This window comes from Eriocheir sinensis, chromosome 44, assembly GCF_024679095.1.
Source record: "Eriocheir sinensis breed Jianghai 21 chromosome 44, ASM2467909v1, whole genome shotgun sequence".
Taxonomy (NCBI): domain Eukaryota; kingdom Metazoa; phylum Arthropoda; class Malacostraca; order Decapoda; family Varunidae; genus Eriocheir; species Eriocheir sinensis.
In genome coordinates, this window is record NC_066552.1 from 11,213,385 (window position 1) to 11,234,962 (window position 21,578).

The following is a 21,578-nucleotide window of genomic DNA, read 5'->3' on the forward strand; positions in this document are numbered from 1 at the left end:
CTCTCTCTCTCTCTCTCTCTCTCTCTCTCTGAATAAAAGGTTGACTTGTAAGGCGCTGGTTTAGTGGGTTCGAGGCTTTGTGTGGCTCAGTGTGGCTTCGCGATGGCTCCTCTCACTCCTCGCAGCCCTCCCCTACTCCTCCTCCTCCTCCTCTTTCTTACCTTGTCCTTCGCTGGTGAGTCCTGCGTATCCTTGTGATATTTGAAAGTGACCTCTCCTTTGGCCACTCATTTCTACTTTTTTTTTTAGGAGCAGTGGTTAGCGGACCCTCTTACATCCTCCATCATTCTCATCCCCTTGCCTGACATTCACTCTTCGCTTCCTAATTTTTCCCTTCTCAGATTCATTCCACTACTGCTAGCGCCCTTGTATTTTATGAATCAATCTCCATCATTCTCATCATCTTACCATATCATTATACCATCATTCTTATCCTTTTCTCATATCCCTTTGCTGACACCCACCCTTCGCTGTCTCCTTCTTCCCCTCCCAGTGTCCTCCCACCAATCCAGCGCCCTCGTGAGCCAGCCTTCATCATTCTCATCGTCTTACTATACCCCCAATCTCCATCATCCTCCACCATTCTTATCCTCTTATCCTCTTCCTATACCTTTCACCCCTCCGCTGCCTCGTTCTTCCCCTCCAAGATTTCTCCCATCACTGCCATCGCTCTTGTGAACCAGTCTCTATCAATCTCATCTCCTTACTTTCCATGCCTCCAACCTTCATCATTCTCCATCCTTTTTATCCTTTGCACTCACCTTTCAACTGACACCCACACTTCGCTACCTCATTCTTCCCCTCCCAGAGTCCTCCCACCACTGCCAGCGCCCTTGTAAGCCAGGGGACAACCGTATCTGCCACTATGACTTCTTCGTCGAGGACTACTACACGCTTAGCCGCGCCTGCTACGCCTGCCCCGACAACCTCACCGACTGCTCGCGTCCGGAGTGCATCGCTGCGGACGGCACAGCACAGCCACTGCTGACCGTCAACCGCCAGTTCCCCGGCCCCTCCGTACAGGTAAAAAGACGCAGAGAAGTAGAATTATAGCTGCAAATGGCATTCTCTGTGACTCCCTAAATTGACATAGCCCTTTTTAATCCTCGTTGATGTTATTGTGGACATTCTTTTGGACATGATTTTTTTTTAAATCATATATGGCTTTGCGACTATACAGGTAGAAAGACGTGGAGAAGTAGAAATATAGCTGCAAATGCCCCTCTCTACCACTCCTGAAAGTAAACTGACGTTTTTTTTAATCACTCACTGAACATCTTTGACCTCCGTGAGTTCTGCGACTCTTTTAAAAAAAAAATTTTATCTTGCTTGTGCAAATACAGTGAAATTATTGTAGGGCGTACCTGAGGAGTGCCCTGTAGTCCCTTATATCCCCTCAGATGTGATTAAGTTTGCAATTAGTCCCTTGCATGGCCCTGCAGGTGTACGATTAGCTGCAGGAGGGTGTAATTAGTCCCTTGTATAGCCCTGTAGGCGCATGGTTAGCTCCAGGAGGGTGTAATTACTTAGTCCCGTGTACAACTCTCGAGGTGAGTGTTTGGCTTAGGGAATGTCACTGTTCCCTTGCACGGCTCCTCAGGTGTGTGCGCGGGACAGGGTGGTGGTGGACCTGCACAACATGCAGCTCAGTGACTCCGAGTCGCTGCACTTCCACGGACAGGCCATGGCGGACCAGCAGTACTACGACGGCGTGCCCTACATCACGCAGTGCCCCGTGCTGGCCGGCACCTTCAGGTACAACTTCATCACCGGGACGGCCGGGTCTCAGCTCTGGCACTCTCACGTGGGTAGGTATGCTACTACTACTACTACTACTACTTCTATATCCTATTTCTATTCTTCCCTGACATACAATCACATTCTATAAATCTATTTGCATGTCTGTTGATATATATTTTTCCTTTATATTCCTTAAGCAAACCGCATGGTAATATTTTTCCAGATTTTTTTTTACAGCACCCGCTTCTTCTTCTCCCCCTCCTCACCATCATCATTCTTCTTCTTCCGTGTTTTTAGGGGCGCGTTAAGACCAACCCTCCTCTCCCTCCCTCCCCCAGGCTTGCATCGCGGCAGCGGGGTGTTCGGGGCGTTGGTGATTCGTGAAGCGGAGGACCCACTGCGCCACCTCTACGACACCGACCTGCCCGAACACGTGGTGGTGGTGAGCGACTGGAACCACGTGGACATCAACACCTTCTTCTGGGACACACACCACCGCGGGGCCTTCATCTTCCCGCGAAATATTCTCTTCAACGGCAAAGGGAGAGATCCGACGACAGGGGTGAGTTGGTTTGTTCTCTCGTTCTGGTTACTCATTCATATCCTAATTTTCCCTCTTCCTCCCCCTCTTCAGCCATGATTCTCTCTTTAGCGTGAATCTGCTCATCTTTGTTCTTTCCTCTTGTGCTTCAACTGACTCTTTTCATCTTCATTTCCTTCATCTCTCTTTTCTCCACTTTCCTTCCTTTCTTCTTTTCCTTCTCTCCTGTTCTCCTATCCTTCCCCATGCATTCTAATCTGCTGTTTCCTTCCCTCCTTCATCTCCCATTCAATCTTTTTTCCCTGACACTTTCCCTTTTCCTTCCATCCTTTTCCTCTTTCCCAACTCCCGCCCCCCATTTATTCTTCCTTTACCCATGCTTCTTTCCCTCACTCCCTCCTTTCTTCTCTCCCATCGACCATTCTTCCCTCACCCACTTCTTCCCCAACCCACTTCTTCAATCACCCACACTTCTTTCCCTACTATCCTCCCTTCTTTCTTCCTCTCTACGGTTCTTCTTTCCCTTCCATCCTCCCATCTATCATTCTTCTTCTCACGTCCCCTCACCCATGCACACTCCCATCCCTCCTACTGTCTTTTCTTTCTTCACACTCTTCTCTTCCCCCTCCCACCCTTTCCGTACTTCCCTCCCACGGTTCTTTTCTTCCCACTCTCCTATCTATCATTCTTCTCACGTCCCCTCACTCATGCACACTCCCATCCCTCCTACTGTCTTTTCTTTCTTCACACTCTTCTCTTCCCCCTCCCACCCTTTCTCCGTACTTCCCTCCCACGATTATTTTCTTCCCACTCTCCCACCTATCATTCTTCCTTCTCACGTCCACCAGGTGCTGCTGCCCCTGGAGGTGGTACACGTGAAGGCAGGCGCCAGACATCGCATGAGGTTCATCAACGGAGGGAGCCTGGACTGCCCCGTGGTGCTCTCCGTGGACGCGCACCGCCTCACCATCATTGCCATGGACGGCACTGCAATCGAGCCCTTCACCACGGACTCCTTCGTCATGTTCTCAGGTGAGCTTGGGCTTTGTACACCTGCCTGTGATGGGTTGTGTGGGGGAAGTTGGGATGGGAGGGAGGGAGTGTGTGTGTGGGGGGGGGGTAATGTGTGTGTGTGTGTGTGTGTGTGTGTGTTTTAGAAGTAAGGATAATTATTTCTGTGGCTTTTCATATATTTTCGTTGTTGTTACTTATGGCCCATGATCTTGTTCTTCTACTACCACTATTACCTACTAGGCCCTACTACTACTACCACAACTAGGCTACTATAATTACTACCTCTACTCCTACTACTACTACTACTACTACTAATAATAATAATAATTCTTCTTCCTTCTTAATTTTTCTTTTTCTTCCTCCCCTCATTGTTCTTTTTCTTATGGTTTATTCTCCGGACCTCTTCACAGGCGAGAGGTTTGACGTGATTCTGGAGGCCAACCAGACAGTGGACAACTACTGGATAAGAAACGATGGGCTGGTCATGTGTGGGTGAGTCTCTCTCTCTCTCTCTCTCTCACACACACACACACACACACACAAATGAAGGAAAACTTGACATATACTTTGGGAGACAGTACTGCAATTAGGTAAATACACACACCTAAAGCTACACCTACTTCTGAAGTCTTAATTATTCATTCATGTATTTTAGTTTCAATGTATTTAATATTTTTTGTCAGTCCTAGGATTCATTAGGTTATTTATAGGATTTATTTATTATTTTTTTTATTATTTAGATGTGAGCTGTGGCCACTGAGTTCTATATATAATTTGTTCAAAATAACTTGTAAATGCCTAAATGTGCCCAGCCTAGGCCAGCTCAACAACCACCAATGAATTTTAACCTTTCCTAGCATTTACCAGTCACATGCAGCCTAAATTAAGAGGGGGCATGACTTGCTTGTAAATTGGCCAATGATACAGACCTTATACTGAAGGGAAATGCTTTTATATATAAGAAAATCAAATTAACCTGAGCAGAGAATATATGTACATAGATAAAAGCAATATACAAAAAGAGGACAAACCATGAACCTGATGCAAGGAAGGTGCTTAAATTATGCTAAACAATTCAGTTTTCTGTACAGAGTGGTCGATGCGTGGAATGGATTAAGGAAAGATTTTATGATAGCATAGTGTGTCAGACAGTTTAAGGAAAGACAGGACCACATGAACACAGATCAGGCCCTGTATACTATAACCAGGTAAATGCAACTACTAATACTGGAAGGGGGAGGGACTTATTTGCCTGGTTAGTTTAAACAGAACATTAGCGTGGTAGCAGCGGGATCGTGTTTTGTAATGGTCCCTCTAAGCGAGAAAAATGAGAAAAAATCACCACTCATACAAACCATTTCATAATATATATCAAAGCATTTGTGATCAGCTTACGTATCATCTATTTTTGGGGGTTTAAATCATGGCACAAATTTGGCCCGTTGCTGCTACATGGTAAAGTCACAAATTTGGCCCGTCGCTGCTACATGGTAAAGCCACAAATTTGGCCCGTCGCTGCTACACGGTAAAGCCACAAATTTGGCCCGTCGCTGCTACATGGTAAAGCCACAAATTTGGCCCATCACTGCAACCGGGTCAACACACACCAAAGGGGTTATGATGGGTCTGTGTTTACTCTCTCCTCCTCAGGTTTGATGATGCCATGCAGGGGGCCATCCTGCGCTATGAAGGAGCGCCAGAAGAGGATCCTACACCCACCCTGACCTATGACCCCAATCCTCAAGGAGTGGTGAGAGAGAGAGAGAGAGAGAGAGAGAGAGAGAGAGAGGAGTAAAATAGTAACAATAAATAATAATAATAAAAAGAAGAAGAGGAAGAAGAAAAAATAATCTATCAGGTCACCCCCCCAAAAAATCTTTAAGGAAAACAAATTAGTACTATATAAGAAATGGCACCTGGTAAATGTTTTTTGTGTGAGTCCTATATTTTCCCCCTAAAAATACTTGCCTAATTAAAATTTCTCATTCTTAAGTCAATATTAGCGGTGTCAATAAATGTTTCAGTTACGGCAATTACATCAAATCCTCTATTTTAATTAGGCACTGCAATTCATCGATCTTATTTCTTAAGCTTTGAGCGTTAAGGTAATCAAGACACCTATCCAACCCAATATGATTTTAGAGTGTGGATATCCTTATACTTTTTGCTATTGGGGATCGGTAACATAGTAGGCTTTTTATTTCCATTTCTCTTTTTCCCTTGTCTTATCCCCTTTGCCAAAAAAAGTATTATCTTGTCTTTTCATTATTTTTTTCCTCCCTGGCCCCCAGATGGTGAACCCGGCTCGGCCCGACCCCGACTCCCCCAACATTGTGAGCTGTGTGGACCTGGACAGCCTTGAACCATCACACCTCGACGAAAAGCCAGACAAGAAGTTCTATTTAGCATTCAACTTCCGCGCTGTCAACAACACTGCCTTCTTCAACCCCAAGTACTACCCCTTCAACGGAGGTGAGGGAGAGCATCATGTGTTTTTCATTTCTTTGGGGTGAAAAAAAAAATATATGAATAAATGAATAAATAAATAAAAGTAAACAAATAGAATAAGCGAAGGAGCTAAAGGACATAAAAAATAAATAAAATAAAATGAAAATCAACAAATGAAACAGAGGGACAAAATCTGACATAACATTCTTGTGCTGCATGCCTTATATAATGACAGGGATGTTTATGGTGTTTTCAAGTACCAGATATGAGCTTTAGGATATTTATTAGTGACAAGACTTGAAGAGCACCAGAAAAGAACTGATTTATCACTTACATTACTCTTTACATTATACTATTACAAATCACTGAATTACTCGCAGTTTTTTTAGAAGTTATGGGGAGCAATGTTCCTTAACCCCAACAAATGTCCAGGTACAACTCTACTTTTACAACCCCAAGTATTTCCAACCTATTCAACAAGTGAGAATTTTCCCCTTCAAACTCTTCTGACTTGTATCTTTTGACAACTACAAAACGAACTGTAAGATTAAATTATTAACCATCAAATCAAGTGCCCATAACCTTTCCTCCTGGGTATAACTCTTTTACAACCCCAGGTATTAATTATGCAACAAGTGAGAATTTTGCCCTCAAAACTCCCTCAACTTGCATCCTTTTAAAACTACAAAATGGACTAAGACTGACCAACTAACCAGCAGATCAATTGCTTAATTCTCCCCTTTCACCCCTGCAGTCAGCCATCAGTTCCAGACGGTGACGCCCCAAGTGAACAACATCAGCTTCAAGTACCCTGTGTCGCCGCTGCTCTCCCAGCCCGAGGCGCCCCAGCCCACCATGTGTCTGTACGGCGAGGTGAGTGCCTCCACAGGTGGGCTAAGTGAGGGTTGTCTACTCAGGTAATGGTCTAGAGGTATTATTATTTCATTGCCTTCATAAACAAACTGCCCAAGTCATTATTTCATCACTTGTATACAAATTGCCCAAGCCATTTCTTGGTAATTTCCAGAATTTTGGGTACTACATAAATTTTTCATCCTGTGATTCACATTTTGGTACAGTTGTCATGCAAGATGTGAGTGTTCTAAAATTTGCCTCAACAACATTTCTGCCTGTATCATTAGCTGACTTAGAAAATGAGATTATTTTTTTTTTTTTTACTCCCTGATAAGTAGGATAAATGACTTAGGTGGTTTGTTTATGAAGGTGATTTGACTCCTTCATCTTCTTCTCTTGACTGTAAAACATATTAACTTCTTTGCATCACCTCTCATCTTTAATTTAACCTGTTTCTTCTCTATTAATTTTTCCTTTTGGCTGTCAAGAGTAAAATATGCACTCCCTCATTTCACTAACAAGAGGTGCCAAGGAAGAATAGTGTCAGAAAGCTATATTCTATTTATACTAGCTTCTCTTTCTTGCCTTTATCTGCCTTACTTCCCTCAGGAATGATGACTTCAGTATTTTTCCTCTACTTGCATCACTCGTCCTTAATCCCACGTACATCATTGTGACTCATGCTTTGTGACGTGACCAACCACCAGGCACGGCATTACTCTTTCTTTTAAACTCTTTATACTATATGAATGAAAGAACAAAAAACATTGGGTGCCATGATCTACCACTAAACAGGACATTGCTATTTCTCTTCCATTTTTTTTAAACCCTTGGACTGTCTTTTCATGCCATTAGAGAAAGCCCAAAAAACCCAACTATTGCCCAATCTTGTATTAGCCACCAACCTTAGAAAATAAGCTTCTTTATATCCTTTATATTCTCTACTTCCGTTTATTGGGCCAGTGCTCAGCAGGCTTTTTTGCTTTCATTTATTTTTGCCCTTGAGCTGCTGCCTTTACTGTAAAAAAATCACCTTTCTTATTTATCTAATTTTTCTCCTCCTTTCTTTTTATCTCCAGGACTTTCTCCTTAGACCATTAAAAAGAAAGCATAACAAAAACACTAACCACTCTTTAATCAGCCACTAACCTTTACTGTTCTTTTGACTAGTATAAAAAATAATTATGACCATCTTTATCTCACCTTTCTTATTTAGCTTTAACTTTTTCTTGCTTATTGTTTATTTTCAATCTCCAGGACTTTTTATACCATCACAAAAAGCACAAGAAACACCCATCACTAATGAACGTCTCAACCTTTAACCTTAATTAAACCAATACAAAAAAGGGTAGTTGAGGGTAATTTATAGTTAGCTTTTTTCTGTATCTTTTTATGCCCTAGAGCTGTCTTCTGTATGGTAAAAAAATAAATAAATGCACAAAAACAAATTGCAAACCCTTAATCGATCTTTAATCAACCACTAATGATAATCAATACATAAAGAGATGGATAATTTAAGTCAACGCCTCTCCCCCTGCCCCCTCCCTCATCCCGTCAGGACCCGCCGTGTGATGGGGACTTCTGCAGCTGCACCTACACCCTTGAGGTGGGCCTGGGCGAGACGGTGGAGATAGTGCTGATCGACGAGGGGGACTTTGTCAACTCCAGCCACCCCTTCCACCTCCACGGCCACAACTTCAACGTGATCGCCATGGAGCGCCTCGGAGAGTTAGTGTGGTTGTTCATTCTTTTCTAACTCCTTTTCTCTTTATCTACCTCCTCCTCATTTTCCTTTTTACCTGTTTTCTCATCCTTCTCTTATGTGTCTTCTTGAACCTCCTATTCTTTCCTCACCCAGTTCTTCCTTCTCGCCACTAAATCGTTTCTTTGTCTTTTCTCCTTTCCTACCTCCTCTATTTTATTCTACCTCCTTTTATTTATCTCCTACTCTTTTGCTACCCAGTTCTTCCTTCTCATCATTCATCCTTTTCTTTGTCCTCCACTCTTTTTCTTCCTCCAATTTTTCTTTCTCTGCTTCTTTTTATTAATCTTCTTGAACCTCGTAATCTTTTACTGAGTCTGCCTTCTTGCTTCTAAATTTTTTCTTCCCTCTCCTTTCTTTCTTTACCTTTGTTTTTTCTTTCTCAATTCTCTATCTCCTTTTTCTCCTCCTATTTCCTTACCCAGTCCTTCCTTCTTGGTATTCATTCTTCTTTTCTTCCTCCTTTGTCTCTTTCCTTCCTCTACCTACTCTTTTTTCTCCTCCTCCTTCTTTCTCTACATCCTCCTTTCATTATCTTCTTAAACCTGCTGCTCTTTCTCTAATACTACCCTTCTCATCACCCATGTCACATTTTTCTCCTAACAGCAAAACAACCCGAGCGGAGGTGATTGCGCTGGACGACAAGGGCGGCATCAAGCGTAGGCTTGACAACACCATCATGAAGGACACCATCAACATCCCCCACGGAGGCTACACGGTCATCAGGTTCACCGCAGACAACCCAGGTAGGTTCTCTTCTTAGTTCTTACCCTGCCCTCAGGAATCCCATTAGATTTCTCGTTTTTACCAGATTTAGTGAATGTAATCTTTTATTTCAGGGGTCAAGAGAAGAAGGGGGGTAAGAGACAAAGCCATTTTTTCAAGTTTCCACTAATAAGGCAGGCTATACATCCAAGGAGAAGCAAAATATAAATTGCAAGGGAAAAGCAACCCTCAGTACACCAAATAAAAGGTCGCCTTTTCTCTTGCAACTTGTTTTCTGTACTACCTTCAAAGTGTACCTTGCCTTTCTTATTGTAAACTATAAAATAATTGCTCCGCTCCTCATGCCCCTTCTCTGCTGGAGACCATTTTTTCTCTTTTCCTTTTATTCTCAATCTCTCACTCATTGTTTTCTTTGAAAGGCTGTATAAATGCCTCACTTTTTATTCTAGATATCTTGGTATAAATTACTGAAAAATATGAAATGTGGTTCTTCTATAGTCTTTTTGGCATCTGTCTTCGTGGTTCTTTTTTAAGGTGGTATAATTTTTTTCTCTTCTGATGCCTTTATGTGTGACCTCACCTGCTCTGGTCTGCCTGTCCTGTTGTTTCCTTAAACATATTTCTTTCAACCTTTTATGTGGCTCCATTGCCTTGCCTTTACAAACACCATACCTTTCCTTTTAAAACATCCTGTGTTCTTTGCACCTTCTCTTTTTAACTTATTCTGGCTTTTTTTTCTTCTATGAATGCTCTACAATTTCTTTAAGTTCTTCCTTCATGCCCAAACTCTCCTGACCTCTCCTTCCCTTTCTGCCCTTCCTTCCCCAACACTCCCTCTCCTGACCTCTCCTTCCCTTGGCAGGCTGGTGGGCCATGCACTGCCACCTGGTGGACCACGCAGAGATGGGCATGGTGGCTGTTCTGCATGTGGGAACCCAAAAACACATCCCACCCATTCCTGAAGGGTTCCCGAAATGTGGTAATTTCAAGCCTGACGTGTTTTCATAGTTAGTGTTGAGGTGGGGGAGGAGGATGCTGATGAGTGGTGGTGGTGAGTTATTTTCAGTGTTGTTGGCAGTGATGGTGATGATGGTGGTAATGAAGAGTATGTTGGTGGTGGTACTGGGTAGTGGGTGATTATGGTGGTGGTGGTGAGTAATTTTCATAATTGTTATCGGTGATGGTAACCGATGGTGGTAATGAATCATATAGTGGTGGTGGTATTGAGTAGTGGGTGATTATGGTGGTGGTAGTGAGTAGGTGGGGAGTGTGTTATTGATGCTAAGGGAGGGTGTAGGTTGTTGTCAGTGGAGATGGTGGTGGTAATGTAGTGTTAGGGAGTTGTAGAGGTGATGGGATTGGTGATGCTAGCCATGATTAAAGAGCTTTTGTCTGTACAGTAAGAAAAGGCAGCCCAAGGGGGTCCATATATAAAAAAATACCTGTAACATAATAAAAGAGTGAAGCTCCTGGTTGATTCTTGTATAAGTAGCTGGGTGAGCTCAGGGTGGTGGTGAGTTACTGATGACCAAGAAATGTTAATTACTCAGTTAATTTATTGACACTCCCTGAATAAATTAATGAAAGAAGGGACTGGCTGATTCACTTAATAAATGCATGAGAGAACGAAAGAGTGACTATCTGACTGACTAGTTAACTGAATGATGAATAAATGAGTGAATGAATGACGACAAATACATAATTGAAATAAAGGACTTGATTATAACCTAACTTGCTAACACACTGACCAACTAACAACCTCAAGCCTGTGATGGTCTCCTCACCTCAAGGGTCAACAGGTCTGGCTTCCCTCATCCTTCAGTCTGCCCCTCCCAGATGACTCAACACTTCTCATTGCTGACGTTCTTTTCACACACACACACCTTTGTATTCTCAGAGGCTTATCTGTAGCCTTCACATGTTGCAAGATGAAACATGATGAGAGTAACAATTCCACCTTGTATCTGTAGTCTTCACATATTGAAAGATGAGTCATGATAGTATTAATAATTCCATTTTAATCTACTGCTTATCTTTAAAGCATTTTCACTATTTGTTTGTTATAATAAACAAACATTTAGAGTGGGATTTGTATGATGTAAATTTAGATGCAGAGCTATAGCCTGCAATGACAGCTACTGATGTTATCTGTCAAGCTTCTTTCTTTGCCCTTCATCCGTATTTTCTATCAGCTGTCTTTGGCATCATTAAAGTTTCCTATTAGGTAGCAAATCAGAGGCTGAGTCAAAGTATCTACTGACAGTCTCATCTACTTTATTGTTGTATAGCATACACATACTGGTAGATTTCACAATCATGAGGGCATGAGGTAGTGACAAGGGTATACATTTGTAAAATATATATATGTATAAATAAATATCTTTGCAACATTATACAACACAAGAAGTTTAGTTGGGGGTTTACACTAAGCTGCACACTGCCTCTGTGCTCATTTGTCTCTGGCCCTTGAACCTGTGGTGGGTAAGAACCCATTACCCCACAGGCACAGAGCAAGTGTGACATCTGGGTTACTACAGGTTTTCCCAGGTACCAATTTATCAACCTGCCCAAAAGAGAGGAAAATAGCTGGGTGGGCAGAGTGCTGACTGCCCTGGCCAGGACTGAACCCAGGCCAGTGGATTCGTAGGCATGCTACTAACTACACCATGGAGCTGCAGGAAATATAAAGATCTTTGCTATCCAAGAGGCACAGTTAATACTCAAGATCGTGGAATCTTAGAATTTAAAAATATTTCCATCTGGAACATTGGCATCTTTGGCACTGTTGACCATGTCTTTTTCAAAGGACTTTGTCCCACACACAAGCACCAGAGTGGACTCTGGCGGGCCACTCTCCAGATCCTGCCGTACCTCAGCCTTGGTTATCCTCCTGGCCTCTGCCTCCTCCCTGTATCTTTTACCTCCTCTCACATCCTTCTCCTCACTCAGGTAGTGGCACATTGTGAAATTCCAGTTTTGGCAAAACTCGGCTAATTCCTCACGCAGTAGGATATCCGAAAAGGTCTTTGATGCATAATACAGTTTAAGGATGGTCTCGTCATCTTCGTTCTCCACGACTGCCTTTATTATCTGGTACATTGGAGCAATGCCCGTCCCAGCTGCCAACATCACTATACGTTTGTAGGTGTTCTCTCTGTACACAAAGTTGCCAAAAGGCCCTCGCCATGGAATACTATCTCCCACCTTCCACTCCTTTATCATTTGTGTGACTTTCCCATTGGGGTATATCTTGATGAGGATCTCAAAGATGCCTCTCTTGTGCACGTCTGTGATGGGTGTGTACTGCCGTGTGTACACTCTGCTGTTCTTAGTCTGTTTCACTATTAAGTGCTGGCCAACGTTCATTCCTAGGGACTGACTGTTTGGTATTTTGAAGGTGTAAAGCAAAGTACTGCTCATGATTTGGTCTATTTTGATTATTTCAAACTCAGTCCATTTGTGTGGTTGAATGGCAGCATCAGTCTGATCCTCTTGTGCCCCACTCTTTATGAGGTCACACTGTCTCCTCCAGGCCTTGAGGTCTTGCTCGTAGATGTCATGCACACAAGGACAGCAGCCACTCCCGCAGCAGTCGCTTGGCTGGGGTGCCTTGGGTTTGGGTGGCAGCAGGTCCTCTATGTCTGTGGCTGGCCTAGTCATCTTGCCCTAGTGTTGTTAGTGTAGGCTAGACACATGGGTCTTCAAGCACTAGTAATTAAACAGGTGAAAAGTCATGAAGGTACTCCTCAGCAGTTCTTTGATCAATTTTTTTAGTTTGCAATTAAGGATGTCATTATGATATAGGATGTAAAGTATTATTATATATAATCTAGGTTACAGCATACAGAGATCTGCAATAGTCTGAACACTGGCTTTCAAGTGACCCTTGACAGTGATACAGTGTAACAAAACTTTCTTTGTGGTCATTACCTGCAAACTGTAAGGATATTGTTCACTGTATGGTTTGGTAGTCTTGCACAATTAGGTGGAGAAAGGACTCCAAGAAGATTACACTTGAGGAGTCTTTCATCCTCTTGAGGCCTCATCACCCATAGCTGGCCACAAAGTTGGAGCACCAGCCACCCATCTCCCTCAGTGTTGGCACCACAGGCTGTGCTGTGCTGCCCCTGAAATGATACACAGACTTGTTAAAAAAATTGTCCAAACATTATCAGTGCGCTCAGTAAATGGCCTCACCCATCCTGAAATTATTAATGTCACTGAATGACTGAGGTTTTCCAACATGCTCTCCTTAATACGTATCTATTGGGATTAGGTACAGGTTTTATTTTTCGGAATGTAACCTTATTAAATAGAGTAGGGGTAAATTTGTAATTACCTTTGCCAGCTCAAAATACCACATAAGTCATCATATTATATTTAAAGGGTAAAAATACATATCCTTTAACTATAACATGAAGGTTCACATGGCTAGATACTAACCTAAACTATCCAAACCTATCTGGTGCACCGCAGGCTGCAGCCGCCACCCCCAGCAGTCTCCTACACATCAGCAACACTGGCATGGTTATGTTGGTTTGGTTAGCTTAGTTTCTTATCATGTGTGCCTGCCTATCATGGTAAAAGGGCATGCATTTTTGCCCTTAATCCAAATGAAGGCATATATAATATTCTTAAGTGGTGTAGCAAAACTACACATTTACCAAAGTAACCTGAAGCCACCAATTATAGCAACTTAATTCCACCTTCACTTTTGGCTCTGTGGGTCACCTCGCGATCAAAAAGTTGAGTTCAGTCTAAAACTCAGGGACAGGCCCGACAGGGCAGCTTCTAGGCGAGAGGCGGCGATATCATGTGACCCTTACTGATAGGGTTTTGGCTTAGAAGTTTTACCCAGCTGTTTACATGACTGTTATCAACAAAACGACAGCGAAACAAAATGATGCTGACAGCGTTACTCTTCCACCAGTTTCAACCTTCTACTCGTTACATACTGCTATTTATATGTTCATGACTATTAGGCTGACCCCGTGCCATATGTATTTAAGGTATGACAAGCAAACATTACCCGTCTCCGTGTTCCCGTTGTTTACCTGTGTTGGGTGCCGAGCCAAAGCCACAAAGTGGACGGCAGTCTCTGGCACACAGCGGGCCACAACAACAGTGCCTCCCTGCCAAGACCAAGGGTAGTGTGATAACGTGTAATATCTGACTGGAAGTTTACTTTTACTTCGGCATCGGCTGGTATCCCTTTACTACTAGGGTCCGTATTACAAGTCAAACCCGAGAAGTTTCGGGTTCCTACAATGGTCGGTTTAGGGGACGTATAACAAGTCCAATCTGAGAAGTGGGTCCCTACATATCGAGTTAATTCATCCCGAACTCTGTAGGGACCCTAAACTTCTCGGATTGGACTTGTAATACGGCCCTAGATGCTATAAACGATTAACTCCTGCTAGTAATACTTTTATTGATAAATTTACATCCCTTTAAGACCTGTACAAATCACTGCCCCTGCCAAAAATATCTTGAGGCACCGCGCCTTTCCCTAAAAATCATATATATATATATAATATAAAAAATGTTTTAAACTTCCTATCACTATTATTTATATACAATGGATGATCAAGCTATAGAGGGTTAGTGTAAGGAAACAAATACATAAGTCATTAGACGATGACAAAAAAAAAAAAAACTTAAAATCTCACCTTTATCACTGTTTACTTGGATATAAGCCTGAGTGTGTGCAACCTCCAGTTTCCAAAATCGAATAAAAAACTCATTACAATGGATAAGCTAGCTTAACGAACAAATAAACAAAAGGATGAGACATGTATGTGTATAGACCTAACTTACTGAGATGCAGTATCATGCAATACCAGTCTTGAGGATAAAAGTCAGACAGATAAGTAGGTAACTAATATAGATAGTTCAATAAATAAATATCAGTAAGAGTGACCTCTCCCTACTATGCCTGGGCCATCACCACGCCTAGAAGACGCTGGGGGACGTGCTGTTGTATTCCTCGATTAGTTGGGCGAGATCATCTGTGTCTTGGAGCAGCATCAGGTCTGGCATTGAGGGCGGCGACATGGCTGTGGGCTGAGGCGTAGGCGACGTCGGCTGTAGGTTTTGGAGGTGTTCACCGGAGTCGTCGTCATCGTCCCACAATTTGAGGGAGAACTCATCTCCCAGGCCATGTTCATTCGTCCAGGGGGAACAGGCCCCACTGGTTCCTACCCCCACCCCCTCGTTCTTCACTCCATCGTTGATACATTCTGTGGCCGATGGTGCGAGCCGCCCCGCCTCGCAGGAGCTGCAGGGCGTGGGCTGGTGCCTCCTGCTGGGTGTGAGGGCGTCGAGGGCGGCTGTGGTCCACCTTAGGCCCTGGTAGGCCCGCTTCACTGTCTCGAAGTTGAGACGCGAGATGGCCACGCCCTCCCGCTGGGTCAGGTGGCTGCTCAGGTGGGCGGCAGGCTGCGGCGTGACGCCCCGTGCCCTGCACAGCCGGCGGTATGCCGCGTGCAGCTCCCCGACAGGCACCGCGTCCTCAGCTGATCCCGTGCGCTCCACGTTTTCACGCAAGAAAGCGTCCAACAGATCGAGGTCGTCCTCGCGGGGAGGTCGCGAGACCCCGGGGTAGAGGAAGTCCATGCTCTCCGACAGACAGTCGTAGCTACTGGAGGTTGAGGAAGGAGGGGCGGGGCTTACTGGTGTCAGGGTTGGAGGAGAAGGCGGGCCCTTCTTAGGGGCCCTCGGCAGCGATTCGTTCAGGCAGAGTCCCACGTAAGCGTACTCCTGCCGCCTGCCGTTGCAGCCACCCAGCCGCCTGGAGGCCCGTACCTGCAGGCCGCCCAAGTAACGACCCACGTTCACCACAGAGGCGACGGGGTGGAGCGTTGTGGCACAGAACATGCAGTAGGCGTGGTACAGGTCTCTGCACCGGACTACGTCCGTGCGACGGTGCGTTATTGTGCACTGTCGCTGAAGGAACTCCCGCAAGCCCTCCATGCCCACGAAACGGTTTTTACGGCGGCGGCGGTCCTGCTGCCCGGTTACTCTGCGGCCCATGGCGAGGTCCTGAGGCGAGGAGAAAAGTTTGCGTCGATGATTCCTGTTTACTACTCTCGTCTTTGTGGAATAACACCACACTACTTATATCATATCACCATTGTTTTGGCAAATAACACTTACCTTCCCGTCAAGAAGCTCCAATGAAGAGGCGATCACTAAGGAGTCTTGAGCGTCGTGATCACCTACTTCGATAACACAGGAACAACATTCGAGTTATAATTTTCATCCTCATTAAAAAAAAAATCTCTCCTATCATTGTTATCATTATTAAATTTCTTTTGAATACTTCTTTTATAATTCATTATCATTTCCACACTTATGCACACACGATAAATATTTCTTAGGCGTTTGTTGATTATATACATCATAAACAGCTGACGGCCGCCGCGGCGTCACTGTGCCCAGAGTCTCCTTGGCTGTGTGTGCCCCGCCTCGCCCCACGCCCAGGGCCTCCCTGTGCCACGCCCCACAGTCGACTTGTGAATTTTGTGAGACGCAGGATATGGCTGATATATACCTCAAGGGGAAAGTGCGCGGGCCAAGATGCTTGCCACGGCTGAGGAGGTGAGCAGCAGTTACCCCAGGGCAGCATGCCGCCAAGGCTGGGGGACGGACGCCAACAAGCAGCTAACGTGGCAGCAGTGACGGCAAGGCTAAGGGTAAGGCTGATAATAACAACAGCCTTACTCAAGGATCTGCCACTTGACTCGAATTTGAACTGAATAATTGAATGGAAGGCAGATGCAGACAATTGGCAGATGAACGATGATTCGCGTGCATAACACTTTTTTTTTTTTTCCGAAGAATACTTGGTTTAGTGTGTACAGCTTTGCGTTTCATGAAAGAATTTGTTTTTCACACTCACATACCTGTATTTCAAGTTAAAAAGTATCAAATATGAGTGATTCCATGTAAATCTGATAGTCTGTCAAAGTTAACACCCACTACGTAGCTGTTGTTATACTACCGTCGATATCACCCTGACATAACGAGCTACTTCTCTAGGTCCCAAATGTGACGGGGTCAGTTGTTTTCTCGGTTAATAACGATGCTAATGCGTTTTCGATCCGGGCCTTGTTCCTGCTGGTGCATGGATCCTCGTCCTCCTCACCAAACAGTCGAAAACAGTAGGTGTTCTTTGCTTCACAAGCTGTAGGTGTCTTGACACTTATCTGATTCGTATTGAAGGGCCGTAATTTTTTGGGTGGCTAGGGTGGCTATAGCTCTGTAATGTTTTCTATATTGGCCTCAAAATGCCCCTGAAACGGCTTATTTAGAAAAAAATTCCCCCACCTGCGCATGGTTTCTCGATTTCCCCCCCCTCCCCCCCCCTCATGAACTTATGACGCCCTCTAGGCTCCTCAAAAATCTGCCAAAATTACAGGCTTGTTTTGAGAGGTCCATCGGCATAAAGTATATACGGAAACGAGATTTTAACATTCCGAATGCCTGTTCAATTCTGACTCGTGTTCTGGATTCGGCTAAGGTTCGAACTTCTTGTTTTGAAGGGCTTTATTTGTTGTTTTTGTTGTTTGTGGTAATTCCAACTGCGCTGTGTAGATGTGGTGTAACTGCGAAATGAGCCTATGCGTCATTTGTGTGGGCTTTGTGGAGGAGGGAGAGCCACGCGAGTCCATCCACGAGTTGTAATATATATTAATAATGTATCGGATGTCGGATTTCAGAGATCCGCGGATGCGGATGTGTTGTTATGCGGATGTCATATGTACATATTTTGCGGATGCGGAAGCGGATGCGGATATTAGTTTCTACCAAACTGCGGATGCGGATATCAAATTATGACATCCTCACTTATGCGGATGCGGATGTGTTCATGATTTTGGTAATTCACTATATAGGACCAATTATTGACAGATGACAGCTGCTTTTGTTGCACAATACTGCATTTTATAATTTTAAAGTTTTATTCTCTCTCTCTCTCTCTCTCTCTCTCTCTCTCTCTCTCTCTCTCTCTCTCTCTCTCTCTCTCTCTCTCTCTCTCTCTCCTTGCCCGCCAGGCTGCTTCCCTTCATACTTACGCAATATTACATATAGTACATACAGTACTATTACACAGTACATACATACATACTTTTACAAATTTACATGAAACATACATACTACATACCGTAGACACTATGTAAAATTATCTCCCTCCTTCTGCCTTTCCGAAAAACTCTTGACACACTAGGCTGCGTAAATTTGAAAGGAAATGAATACAAGGTGTAATTTTAGTAGATAATTAAGTAAACTTGCATTAATTAATTTTCTCCAACTCTGCAAGCTCTGTATTTTGTAGTCTGCACTGTGCACTCTGAGTCTGTGACTCTGTAATGTATAAAATATATTATCCGGCACATCCTGTTTGTGTGTGCTGCGGATGCGGATGCGGATGTGGATATTTATTTCATCACATGCGGATGCGGATGCTTATGCAGATGTTTAATTTATCAGAACTGCGGATGCGGAAGCGGATGCGGATGTTCCGAGGATGCGGATGCGGATGCGGACATTCGATACGTGACATATACTATATATATATATATATATATATATATATATATATATATATATATATATATATATATATATATATATATATATACGTATATATATATTAGAAAATAAAGTAACAAACATGAAACAGTAGCATGATCCTTTCTCTTGTTAGACGCTGATAGAAAAGAATAAATATATAGCATGATTTAATCGCGTTAAAGGAAATTTTTAAGTGCATTCTGAGGCAAGAAGATAGAAAAAAATAGAGCAAGTTGGCTTTACACTGTAGGCTAATCACTATTATAGTGTGTGTGTGTGTGTGTGTGTGTGTGTGTGTGTGTGTGTGTGTGTGTGTGTGTGTGTGTGTGTGACAAGTTTCTACCGTTTCATCTTCGATATCAGTTTTCATTTCCTACTTGTATTTATATCTTGTTATTGTTTTTTTGTTCTTGTTCTTGTTCTGCTTGTTCTTATTCTTGTTCTTGTCGTTGTCGTTGTTGTTATTTTTGTTGTTCTTCCATGTGGAGTTATAACGGGATAGAGGGAAAAAAACCATCATCCACATCGGGTTGAGTTCGGGGTAGGAGGAAGCATATTTTCTCTCATGAGGCCACGGTGGTGGGGGGACTTGCGTTTTATGTCAATTTCCCCCGAGAGCCGCCTGACATTGCATGGCTCCCACTGATCAGAATAATTAATCAGAGGACAATCAGTGCATGGCCATGAGAAAGGCGGTGTGACTCCAAAAAAAAAAAAAGCATTAATTGACGAGAAGAAAAGACGCGCAGTAGTAATAGTAGTAGTAGTAGTAGTTTTAGTAGTAGTAATAGTAGTAGTAGTAGTAGTTGTTGTATTAGTATTAGTAGAGTATTCAATTTCTTTCTGTTTAAACGTGAGTGCTGTAGTTTTCACTCAAAAAAAATACTCCTCTATATTATTTTCTAATCGGTAGCTAATAATAAACAAAAATATAAATGAAAAAAAGTCAAGTAACTCGATATCTGCTTGATACATTTCCTTATTTATCTTTACCTTTTCTGGTCTCATGGCAACGGCTTAGCGACAGGTTCATCTTGCGAGGTCACGGAGGAGGAGAAAGAGGGGGCCGAGAGAGGGGTAGGGGGATGGAGGAGGGGTACGAGGAGTAGGAGGAGGCGGGAACAGTTGGCTGCCCCCATTAGCATCACGAGTCGGTTCATTATTACAGTCATAATTAGAAGCCAATACCGACTATATTTTCACAACCGCTGACACGCTTGTTACTGCAGTGTCGCACCGTGGTGAGGAGAAGGAGGAGGAGGAGGAGGAGGAAGACGACACTGCCAAACGTATGATAACTTCGCGCTACCAGATATACGATACAAGGCTTCCCGCAGACCATCTTCCGAATGAAAAATATCAAAGCTGGTTTCCTTGGCGTCCCCCCCGTCGGTTAGTTTTCCTTTAAGACTGATAAAGTATTCCCTGGCGTAGAGAAAGGCGGCATCAAACGTGGGGCGTGCGAGGGAAGAAGCGAGCAGGCCAACCACCCCGCCAGCCACCTCCTTCCCCGAGTCTGTATGATGTTAACGCTCATTAGAAAATTGTCTCCTCACACTCGAATGCTCCTGTATGGCTGCGTTCGATTGTGATTAAGAGGGTGGAACGTGTTTTTCCCTCCCCCTCTCCGGCTCTCTCTCGCTCTCCTCTGTCTCTGTCTCACTCCCTCACTTTTTCTCTCTCTCTGGCGCTCGCTCAACGGAATGGATATTGTGGAGGTCTCATATCAATGGCGCCTTTTGTCTCCGTTGCCTCGCCCTCCTTAGTATGGATTAATGGGTTTGTTTTTGTTTCTCCCGTTTGTTGTTGTTGTTAAAGCAAGCTGCCCGCCCTGCCCTGCCATGCCTCCCCACCCCAGCCCCCCTTTCTAATTTATGTTTTCGTCCCTGCCATCTGCCGCTAGTTCAAGGGGGTCCAGGGGTCGCGTGCGTAAAATAGAGTGTAATAAAAAGAGGATTTGACCATCATGTTGCGATTGAGAGAAAACAAAGTGGGAGGGAGGCGAAGGTGAAGGTGATGAAGGGGGTAAAATGAATGAGGGTGATGTGTTTGTTTGTTTGTTTGTTTGTTTGTTTGTATGTGTGTGTGTTTTCTTTTTTTATTTATTCGTTTGTTTTGCATCTCTTGTATTTGTTATTTGTTATTAGTGTGCAGTGATTATATATATTTAATTTTTCTGTAGTTTATAAATGACAGCTCGGAGCATTATCAAGTGGTGGTTTTGTGTTTATATTGTGTATTCATTGCTATCTTCTGCCTCTCTCTCTCTCTCTCTCTCTCTCTCTCTCTCTCTCTCTCTCTCTCTCTCTCTCTCTCTCTCTCTCTTTCCCACAACAAACCTCCACTTGGTTTTGATTACGTCATTGTGTTGTTTTGTTTTTCCCTTTACTTTCCACTTCAGTTGAGCTTATGGTGTCGCTTTTCCCTCCCTTTCTCTCTCCCTTCATCTCTCCCTCCCTTTCTGCCTTTCTCTCTTTCCTCTTGATTGCACATTACTTGTTGTGTTACTTTTCATCTTGTGTCGGAGTTGCTTGAGTTGTTTTTTACTCCTTTCCTTTGTGTTGGTCCGCAATTTTAGGGTAGATGAATGTTTTGTGTTTGTGTGGCTGGGTTTGTTTGTTTGTTTTTCCTCCCCTACAAGTTTGTCTGTTGTTTTTAACTTTTATTTGTCTGCGTGTCATTGCCTTGTTTCTCAGTTTGTATTCTGTATCTGTTTACGTTCTCTGTTGGAATCGAAATGTTTATCCAAATCCACAGTTACCAGTTATATTACAAGAAAAGATGGCCCCCTATAAAACACTTGCCTGTACCAAGACGGGCTCGGGCCGACCACCAGGCCCCACAAAAAAGCCTACCGGTACTACAGGCTTCGACGTAAAACAAAACAAAACAAAAATACAGTAACCAAACTACAGTCAC

At 43.6% G+C, this 21,578-nt stretch overlaps 2 protein-coding genes across 4 annotated transcripts; one reads left to right on the top strand and one right to left on the bottom strand.

Annotated features, from left to right (window-relative positions):
- The first annotated feature begins 79 nt into the window (after nt 1-79).
- LOC126980478 (uncharacterized) lies at nt 80-10,976 on the top strand. The gene is made up of 12 exons (XM_050830410.1): nt 80-175; nt 809-1,023; nt 1,601-1,808; nt 2,079-2,302; nt 3,130-3,313; nt 3,706-3,787; nt 4,946-5,045; nt 5,587-5,767; nt 6,498-6,616; nt 8,157-8,326; nt 8,967-9,106; nt 9,949-10,976. Exons 1-12 carry the CDS (start codon nt 103-105, stop codon nt 10,092-10,094), a joined length of 1,842 nt encoding a protein of 613 aa, XP_050686367.1. The 5' UTR covers nt 80-102; the 3' UTR covers nt 10,095-10,976.
- A 367-nt stretch (nt 10,977-11,343) lies between these two features.
- Nucleotides 11,344-16,375, bottom strand: LOC126980479 (NADH-cytochrome b5 reductase-like). Of its 3 annotated transcripts, none has more exons than XM_050830411.1 (3): nt 16,242-16,375; nt 14,141-16,127; nt 12,744-13,213 (listed from the first exon to the last, which is right to left on the bottom strand). In XM_050830411.1, the coding sequence occupies exon 2, from the start codon at nt 16,116-16,118 to the stop codon at nt 15,039-15,041; it is 1,080 nt and encodes a 359-aa protein (XP_050686368.1). In that variant the 5' UTR covers nt 16,119-16,127; nt 16,242-16,375; the 3' UTR covers nt 12,744-13,213; nt 14,141-15,038. The 3 variants fall into 3 exon arrangements, with proteins under 3 accessions (XP_050686371.1, XP_050686368.1, XP_050686370.1); XM_050830413.1 differs by having other exon boundaries at nt 14,116-16,127; XM_050830414.1 differs by lacking the exons at nt 14,141-16,127; nt 16,242-16,375 and adding an exon at nt 13,530-14,026 and having other exon boundaries at nt 11,344-13,213.
- Nucleotides 16,376-21,578: the final 5,203 nt, after the last annotated feature.